The sequence below is a fragment of the Melanotaenia boesemani genome, chromosome 12, assembly GCF_017639745.1.
Source record: "Melanotaenia boesemani isolate fMelBoe1 chromosome 12, fMelBoe1.pri, whole genome shotgun sequence".
NCBI lineage: Eukaryota > Metazoa > Chordata > Actinopteri > Atheriniformes > Melanotaeniidae > Melanotaenia > Melanotaenia boesemani.
This window is the reverse complement of record NC_055693.1, coordinates 3515949-3526246: the sequence shown is the minus strand read 5'-3', so window position 1 is coordinate 3526246 and position 10298 is coordinate 3515949. Positions and strand designations below refer to the sequence as shown.

Genomic DNA, 10298 nt, shown 5'->3' with positions numbered 1-10298 from the left:
ACCCAGATTCTCCTGCAGACTGCCGGTCTGAGGACAGTCTGGGTGTTTACTCTGATCTGCTTTCATTAGCGTGTTATCACTTTACTGTAGCTGCATCAACTCTCCTTATTCTGGTGGGTTTATAAAAACAAAAATCATATTGAATTTGTAAGATGGAACCAGCCAATCACATGACAGCAACTAAACGTCTTTAAGTTGGAGTTTAAACGGCATCAGAAATGAGGAAGAAAGGATTTAAGTGACTGAAAGAAGCTGAGGTTACAATTCTCCCAGACAATAGAAGATGAAAAAATGTTGCTCCACATTCAGATGGTATTCTCAGAATTTCGTTCAGGTGCATTTATTTATACTCTTCTGCCGTTTTTTTGCAGTAATATGACATTCATACATGTAGCCATACAATTTCTTGAATAAATGGAGTATAAATAACACAGTAAACCCAAAAGTAAACAAAAATATGCAAAAAGTGCTCACAGCTCCACCATTTAAATACCTAAAATGATAACCTTTTTATGAAATCAAGAAAAAAACATAACACTTTGAAAAAATGCATAAGGGAATAAGCAACGCCTGTGTACACTCAAAGATTCTTGTTCATTATTTAGATTTAAAAAGTAACTGAAATAAGAAAAATAAAAAGTATTTACTTATTTTATTAAACATAATGTAAATATTTTAAGTAAAAATGTTAATTAAGAAGACTAACTAAAATCTAAAAATAGTCATTACATGGCAGCCATGCGCAAGTCTGCCTGATCTCAAAAGGAGGAGGTTGTGCGCATGTGCAGACGGCAGACTGGCGGACGTGTCTGACGTAACCCTGCGTGCTGTCTGCGCGGGATCAATTTGAAAGTCTCAGGTCTAGATTTTTTTTTCTAATAAGTTCTCGTATTTCAGTAGAAAAAGGTTTTATTTGACAAATAGTCACCGAAAATTGTAGAAGTTTTTAAATACAAATTTAAAGAGTGGTAAAAATAAGTCTTGCTAGCTAGCTTTTGCTACATGATAACGTGGCTGGCATTAGCACAGGGAGAATTCTGTAGTGATGGTTTTGGTACTATATTATTTTCCTTGCAGGGACAAGGAAAATAACATTTCTCCAATGTAAGTTTTTCCAATAAAAGGTAACTGAGGATTTATTTTCTTCACTTATAAACAGCATAGAATAGAAACAGAAAAAAAAAAAAAAAAATAAAATTAAAAAACAACAATGGGTTTAGCAAGAACATGACTATCTCACAATTTCTTTTACAATTTTTTTTTTACTTCAGCTTCTCAAATATGCACATTTACCTTTCTCTTATTTTGGATAAATACTGATTATTATTTCATCTAGCCCATCTTTTTAAGTTGCATCAACCTGGTGTTTAATAGACGGTAGTTTACATTCTGTGTAGGCAGCTTCTCAACCAGGTAATTACACGTTGATGGCATTAAAAGTTTGATCCGTATTCTCTCGTTTGAGCATGCAGATGGATGAAGGGTTGTGGAAAGTGTATGGAAATTGTTGAAGGTATGAGTTGCTAAAATGTGTCTGACCATTTTTAAGACATGTTTCAGACATTTTGGACAAGTTCAGACATGAATGCCTGTATTGAATTTGCACATACAGTTCCTGCAAAAGAATTCAACCCCTTTGGCATTTTTCTTGTTTTATTGCCTCACAACCTGGAATTAAAATGGATCGTTTGGGGGTTTGCATAATTTCATTTACAGAACATGTCTACAACTTTGAAGATATTTTTTTATTGTGAAGCAAACAAATAGGACAAAATAACATAAAATGTTAATGTTCACCCCTCCATGTCAGTATTTTGTGGAGCCACTTTTGTGGCAATCTCAGCTGCAAGTCAATTTTGATGAGTCTCTATGAGCTTGCCACGTCTTGCCACTGGGATTTTTACCTGTTCCTTGAGGAAAAACTGCTCCAGCTCCTTCAAGTTTGATTGTTTGCACTTATGAACAGCAACCCGTAAGTCTGACCACAGACTCTCAAATAGATTGAGGTCTGGGTTTTGTCTGAGCCATTCCACCACGTTTAAATGCTTCTCCTTAAACCACTCAAGTGTTGCTGTGGGGTGTTTTTCAGCAGGAGGGACTGGGGAACTGGTCTGAGTTGGAGGAAAGATGGTTGGTGTGAGATTCAGGGATTTTCTTGAGCAAAAACCTGTACCAGTCTATAAATGATTTGACAGATATGACAGAGATTCACCCTCCAGCAGGAAAATGGCCCCAAACAAGCTGTTCCCAGAGATCAGGATGCTTCAGCTAGCTCACAAGTTAAAGCGCTGAACTGTTAAGTTGGCCACATTCAGCTTGTTGGATATTGCCTTTTGGTGGTCAAGTTAAAAAGATAAATAAAAACTGACCAAAGAAGCACAATAAGAAAGAAATGCCTGACAGTCTACAGTAATTTGCTTTAGTTTTTACGTTTATACTTTCTTTGCGATGCTCTTTTAGACTTTTATTTTTTCTGTATAATTTGGCTTCTTATTTTATTGGGGTTTTTTTGTGTTGTGTTTTTTGTTTGGCTGTTTTTTATGTAATTGTTTTCTAGTCTTTTCTATTATATTGTTAATGTTTTATGTTGTTTTGCTTTATGTTTTTGCAGTTTTATGTTTTGCTTTTTAAGTCCACTGTCTACTGTATTTTTCTGTTGTTTTCTAATTGTTTCATGTTGTTTTTCCTCTTCTTTTTCTCTTGGTGTTTTTAATCTTTAACCTTTTTTCAGACTAAACATGGAGAAGCAACATTTTGCTGTTACGCTACAAATAAGTGGGACAAACCAGTGAAAGTTAAACTTTCAATGAAACTTTTATCCAGGTAAAAGAAAAATGCATGTAGCTATACATGAGATTTGCACATTATGTAACTCATGTAGACCGTTGCTTACTTTTAATTGTTTTGATTTAATATGAATATTCATCATGATTCTGTCATGAATTTTGCACACACCCATTGAATGAACTGTGTTTCTGTTAATATTCTTTTGTGTACTTTTAATTAGTCCTTCTGCACCCCGCTGGCAAACATTAAATGTTTTATATAAAGCACTCTAAATTATCTTGTACGTTAACTGTGCTGTACAAATAAATTTTCCTTACCTTTACAAACCCCATCACACTGAACCACCAATCAGTGTTTGAACAAACCTCATCTGTGTGCAGGTTTTCTAGGTGTGTTGCAGGTTTTTAACCCTGCAGCACATCAGAGCCGTGTTGTGCTGCTGTCTGTGGCCGCTGGGGGCAGCAGAGAGGAGCTGCCGCAGCTCGTTGTTGATGCTGAGGAAGCTTCGTCTCCACTTCTGCATCTGAAAGGAGGACAGAAGCAGCGACTTCCTGTGTGATCTCCGTTCAGCTGACTTCAGCCAGCCTGCCTCTACGAGAGGCTTCTGGCTCTGCAGACTGGGCAGGAGGGAGGCTTCTGTGGGTGTTGTAGGGCTCCGAAAGCCGCCCAGGACCTCCGCGCGGCAGCAGCAGAAACAGCAGCCATAAATGTGGATTGTTTACACCAGCGGGTCAAGCCTTTCCTACCTCCCCGCCTCCCTGCGACTCCGAGCGGCTGCCTCGGCTGAGCAGCGTCGCCGCAGATAGCGTCGGTGGAGCGGGGTTGATGGCCGTGGAGCTCGGCCCGGCCTTCGTCATCATCACCATCACCCGTGTCTGAAGCTGCACAGTTTTTCCATTCAGTCGCCTCCGATCCCGCGGGAGGAGCGGAGAAGGAAGAGGCGGAGCAGGGTTCGGGGCGCAGCATCGCACCGTGCAGGGTGCCGTGGATGTGCAGCCGGAGCTGACCCAGAGATGGCTGTCCTCAAACTGGTCGACCAGGTAGGACCCGCTAGCCGCTGCTAGCTTAGCCTCAGCCCGGCAGCTCAGCATCTCCGTCCTCTGTGTGGTTAAATGTCATTTAAATTCCCTTTTCACATGTTTGTGTCGCCTCTTAGAGCACCTAGTTTCATGTGCAAGCCGAAAAAGAAAAGACGAAGAAACCTAATAATTTACACTAACTGTTCACAAAGCACGTAAATCTGCATTAAATTGTACGATAATTAGCTGATTGTAAAAGTTCATTAAAACGAGGACAGTTCTGACTTCCTGCTTGTTTAATTCCGCAAGAAGAAAGTGTCACCATCAACCAGAGAGAAGAGGCTGCTGTGCCTGTAAGCGGAGTTATTAGATGAGCTTTTACATGTTTGTTCTTCCTGCAAAAAATGCATTTGATAAAACCTCAATTTAAGTTTCTTATACAATGACAAAACCCTACAATGAACACGTAAATTGATCAGAAGAGAATAAAACCTTGCTATAGACATCTTACTTTGCCATAAATAATGATAAAATATACTTTTGTTATTGTTGCTATTAGATGAAAAAAGTTCTAGAAACCAGAATTGGTGACTCCAGCTAGTTAGGAGTTAGTCTGGCTTATACAAGTCTGATACACTTTCTGTTTTATTTGTTTATTTTATCTCCCAGTAATTTATCTTCTTAATTTATTGAAATATTAACAATGGAGGGAGGCAATAAAAATACTTTAAAAAATGATAATTAGGTAAACAATCTCTCCAAAGGCTAAATAGCTTAAAGCTAACTAGCCCTAATCAGATTAGTGCTTTTAACTGACGTACAGCCGTTTCCATTTTTTAAAACAAATTTGTATTTGTTATTCAGTTTGATTTATTATCTATTTAATATACAGTTAATCTATTCGGAATGTTTTTGGTTCATGTTATTAAACTCCAGTAAGTTGAACTATATCTAAACGTTGCTGCGTAATGAAAACACCCAGTGAACTTAAATTTTTGTGCTATCATGTATAGAAATAAGTTTCTTTTAGCATTGTTTAATTTATAAATGGCCATAAAATAGATATTAAAACAAAAATAAAAACAAAAACAAGCTAAAACTCTGGCTAACTGGCCTAGCTTAGCAGAGTGGTGCTAACTTCTGATCTATGGAGCTAAAATAGACTCAAAAACAGTCACAAATGTTTAATACATGATTTACAAATATGTAAACCATTTTCTACACATCAATATGTACACATGAAATAACTTTACACATGCACACATTGCAGACTGCACACACTATTTTGCACACAAATGTTTACTGTCAACCTCAAAGATGTGATAATTTTTGTCATGTTTTAAAAGGCTCCTGTTATTACTAATTGTTAAATGTACAAGCTCACATGGACCAGATTACGTTTGTGGCTTGCATACATTAATTTGGGATTTTTAGATTTCTTTTACACATTCAGATACATGGTGCGTTTAATTGCTGCTGCAAAGCTGGGTCATCTGGATTTTAATCATATTGCCTTCCAGTGTGAGAATGATTTCTGTGGCAGAAATGTTAAAAGAATGTGTCCTTCCTTTTAACATGTCTGCCACTATGTAGGTATTTGTTTTTAGCCTGCAAATAAAAGGGAAAAAAAGATAAAATGTTATTTTCTACAAGATATTTATAACAATATATTTCATTTAGGCTGAAACTGGTTTAAAACTGCTTTCACAATTTAAACACAAGATTGCTTAAATTAGTATGTTAGGTTTTTGGCCTGCAGGTTCACTCGAGCTCGCCTTTTTTCCTTATGAACAATGCATTGTGGGATATATTTGCTGGGTTAGTGACCATTGATTCCACAGTGCATTGATAGAGACTTTTATGTATTAGGGGATGATCTGAAGCACTTTGGATGTCAGTCCATTAAATATTTCAATAGCTTTGATTCCTACATAATGTTATGCCGGTCAATAATCTCAGACTAAACATCTGACCTTATTGTAAATAACGATGGAATTTCAAATATAATTTTTCAGAGCAGAATTGTTGTTTTGGTTGTTTGATTTTTTGTAGAAAATATTCTGTTGATCAGTTTATAATGAAACTAGTTATTAGTTGCTGTCGTATGTATATAAAAGCCATGTCACATCTTTGTTGGGCTGATGATCACTTATATTTAAAAAAAAAAAAACTAAGCCAAAAAGGCTTTTCTTTTATAGGCTGAACAAAACAAATAGTAGCTGTTACAGCCCACATATAAATCCTTTATTAACTTTACTCAAATATTTTTTATCTTGTGTTGGTATCTTTCCCTAAACAACAGATTTAAACATATCATCCACCAGAGTAGGTCATTTATAAGGTAAAAAATGCTGATTTATTGTGTCAGTTATGATGTAATGCTTGATATTTTTCATAAAGAACCTCTAAAAATGCAGCCAAAAATCCTGCACTGATAAAATGTTTTATCCCAAGGAGAACTCCTCAGTGAACAGCCTCTCTACAAGGTCCGTTTCAGCTCGGGAGATTTCGATGTTATCATATAATCACCTGCTCCTTTTTTAAAAGCTTGTCTTGAGCATTTGCTAAATGGTGAAACAGGTAGAGAACCTGTGAGGTCCTGATGAGTTCAGGGGCACTGGGATGTCAGAGGACTCTGGGTGTGAAGATGTCTGAACAGAGACTTTGTTATAATGTCAAAAGACTGTAAAGAGACAAAAGTGATGATAAATATACTAAAATGACAGAAAAAATAACAACAACAAAGGGAGAAAATTATTTTGTCTTGTACATTTCATGTACAAAACTATTCAGAGTGCTTTACATTAAACATTGAAAGAATTCAGCATTCATGACTACGCCTGGAATGTGTCTGTTTTTACTGTATGAACAGAACGAGCTGATACTACAAATATTTAATGTTAACTGACCTTCCCTTGGGTAAACCTCAAAGGTCCAAGGGTCAGTGAATGCAGCATGTGATGTACTTCTTGTTCTGCATCATCTCCACCATGTTTAAGATCATGATGTAGAATTCATATATCATTATCTCACCAACCGTCTCCATGGTGATCATTTCTGTTATAAAACCAGCAGAAGTGACGACTACAGTCAATACTGATGAAAAACTCTAATAAAACTGATGACCTGGCTACACACAAGTTTTTCCTTTTATCATTGAAGTGTGAGTGTTTGTGCAGCAGCGATAAAAGTCCTACAGCAGCTTCACCAAAATAAACACTGGCTGTGTTTGAGAAGGTCCTGCCAAAAACGGTACAGTGGGATAAATATGTGCTGGTAAGAATCATGAACCACTATATATATATATATATATATATATACATGTGTGTGTGTGTGTGTGTGTGTGTGTAGACAGACATACAGGACCAGATATGGGGAGGCAGGAATAAATAGGAATAAATTACTTCATCCTGCTTCTTTTCAGACTTTAAAAATGGTTGATATAATTATGTTATTTTTGTTCAAATAAATACATAAAAAGTAGAAATTTAAAAAGAATATTTAATGAACCAGTCGTCTTGGACCTGGAGGGCAACCCTCTTTTCTGCTCTGTGCGGTTGTGTCTACAACGATAGAAACTCTGATCTGACGGTCATATCAGATCTGTCGTCAAGGAAGGAAGAGCTGTTTTTTTTCTTCATTTTTCTTCTGTGTGTAACAGAACTGTAGGACTTCCTGTTATTTTCAGACAACGTGCTGATGATGACTGATAACTGAATGCTGCTTCTCAGTGCACAGCTCAGGGGTGCATCGGGTGTTAAGTCTTTAACCTGAGACCTGCAGCTTTAATCTAGATGTCTTTCAGTTGTCTCTGAATAAGTAGAAACTTGATGTTCCCATTAGTTGTCTCTGCTCATGCTTTTTGCTAAACCGAAGAGCTTTGCAGGGCACAGAACTCCCCTTTCCTCCAGACAAAGTACAAAGGAAGTACAGGAAGTTGTTGACTTCTGACTTGTGCCATAGCTCAGCTGGGTGTCTCTGTATTAGATGTGCTTATGTACGATTTTCTCCTTTTATTCTTCTTTTTAATGGCTCTGGTGTTTCTGTATACACTCAGTTTATGCTCATAAAATTCTATATTACCAAACAGCTGCTGATTCTTATAAAACTTTGAGGGGAGTTTTCACCAAACTAGCTGGAAAACAGGTGATTTTTGATGTGACCGTCTGTACTGTTGGAGGATGTTTGAGATGTGTCAACAAGCCAGGTAGAGGCCCATCACCTCAGGCATCAAGGGAAATGAAAACATGTCTGCAGAGCACAGGCTGGTTTTTTTTACTGGATGGAGACAGCGGTCAGGATATTCTCATTGTGTGTGTGTGTGTGTGTGTGTGTGTGTGTGTGTGTGTGTGTGTGTGTTTGGGACGTGATTGCCATCTATTGAGGGTTGGCCTCTGTGTATTTGCAGCACATCTGTGGAATGAAAACAGAGACAATCTGATGCAGGACGTCCATGTAGGATGAGGGAGAGAGGATGAAGACTGTATCACAAGTCCAAGAAAGTTTGGTTTTAGTATCTGGTTAAACTTTAGCTCTGGTTTCTAATCTGTAATTGTTAGATTCATCTTGCATCGTACAATAAAATATAAAGATAAAATATTCTGAGTAACCGTTATTTTTAAACAGGTCAGTTTTAACCACTACGATAGCCTGACCAATATGTTACCACAGCAGATGATGCTAGTTATTACCTTGTCCCAAAAGAGAGCAAACTTAAGCTATAATGTTAGCATCCATGTTAGCTAAAACAAAATATGAGTAGCTGCTACATTAACCCAGAAGAGACGATAGATGTTACATAAATCCAAACGAGGAATTTGTATCAGCTACATTAAAACAGACAGAGTCATATTAACAGCAACATTAACCCAGTTAATGTATGCATCAGACATTTTTGCATTTCAGATAATGGAAGTAGCTGCATTAGCTTTGACAAAGAACTGCTAACAGATATGTTAGACCAATTAATGCAATATCATCTGCTTCATTAGCCCAACGGTAATAATTTAACACAACATTAATTCAAATAAAATAATAGGAACAGTTCAGTTTTAACCGTTAAATTAGCCTGAATAATATAATGTTAGCCACTGTATGTTCACAAAAGCAATATAATGCTAGCAACTACATTTTCTCAAAAAAAAAAGTAATGGCAAAAGCTACTTTAGCTTAGACAAAGAAATGTTAGCAGCTTTGGTAGCTCTTGTAATGCCATACTTTAAGCTACCAAATGTGATAATCTATGACATTATATTAATTAAAGCAAAATAATGTTATCTGCTGCATCAGCCATGAGCAAATTGGTTTACATAACCCAAATAAGCTCATTCTAGCAGCTACATAAGCCCAGAGAAGGAAACGTTAGCCTATATGCCCAAATAATGTAATGTTAGGAGCCACATCAGCACCGGTTGGAGGAACAGGGTGAGCTGTCTCCTGTTTGCAGCAAATATGATAAAATACCAACTTGCAACTAATGGGCTCTCAAATTTGGATTTTGCATAAACCAAATTGTAATCACCGTCATGTGGTGGTGTTTGGCTAAAAAATTCACTTATGACGTGATTTTCAATCAATTCTCACCTTTATGCTGTTACATCTGGCCAGTTCCCCAGTTTGGTTATTTATAATGTGATTTACTTCTCCTACATTATGAGACAAAAAGACTAATTTCAAGATGGCGGTAACATCTTTACACCTGATAAAAAATAGTTTTTCTTCACATCTTCTTTGTATGAATAAAAAATTTGTACGAATAAATTGGTAATGAATACAACTCAAACTCCACATGAGACAATGTCTGAGGTTTGAGTTGGTTATACTTTGAGGCAAGTTGCTAAAAATAAAACTTTCATATGCAACATTTTTCAAACTTAAGTGAATGATTTTCAATAGTTTAGTAAGTAAAAAAAGTGAATATTTAGTTATTCAGTAATTTAAGTAACTTAGAGAGCAAGTATTCTAAAGATATTCCATCCTTCTTTTGTTAACAGTTTTTTAAGCTAGATAATTATTTACATATATTTGGACGGATAAACCAAGGTATCTTAGCAAATGTGAGTAACAGACATGATTTGACTTTCTGAATGAAACAACACATCTTTAGTTTTTAATGAAGACTGCTGGGCTGAGCTCGGCTGGCATGCTGAAGAACACATTCTTGCTGTTCTGGTTCCAAATGCGATCTGGGTCACATCAGTTCGGCCTTAAGGCTATCAAGAATTGTGTGTTTGTGTGTGTGTGTGTGGGTGGGTGTGTGTGAGGGGTGGGGGGTATGCATGTGAAAGTGTGTGCTGCAACAATGATCTCTTACATTTAAAAATGGCCTGCAGGGAGTATGTACCAGAAAGGCCAGCATATAGAGTCAAAGTGGGGATGTCCCTTCCTGTCAGGCATCTGTTCCCCTTCTCACCAAACTTTAGCATTTGGCATTGCAAACGTTAGTACGTTAGTACGTTTACTGAAGTCTTTGTTTCTCTGGGTTTTCTTTTT

General features: G+C 37.0%; 1 protein-coding gene across 3 annotated transcripts in view; it reads left to right on the top strand.

Moving 5' to 3' along the window:
- Nucleotides 1-2804: 2804 nt before the first annotated feature.
- The window catches only part of ankrd44 (ankyrin repeat domain 44), a 44770-nt gene continuing 37276 nt past the window's right edge, over nucleotides 2805-10298 (top strand). For all 3 annotated transcript variants that reach the window (XM_042001914.1, XM_042001913.1, XM_042001915.1), the window contains exon 1: nucleotides 2805-3827. In XM_042001914.1, the coding sequence (XP_041857848.1) occupies nucleotides 3801-3827 (27 nt within the window). In that variant the 5' untranslated portion in view covers nucleotides 2805-3800. The remainder of the gene's footprint in view (nucleotides 3828-10298) is intronic.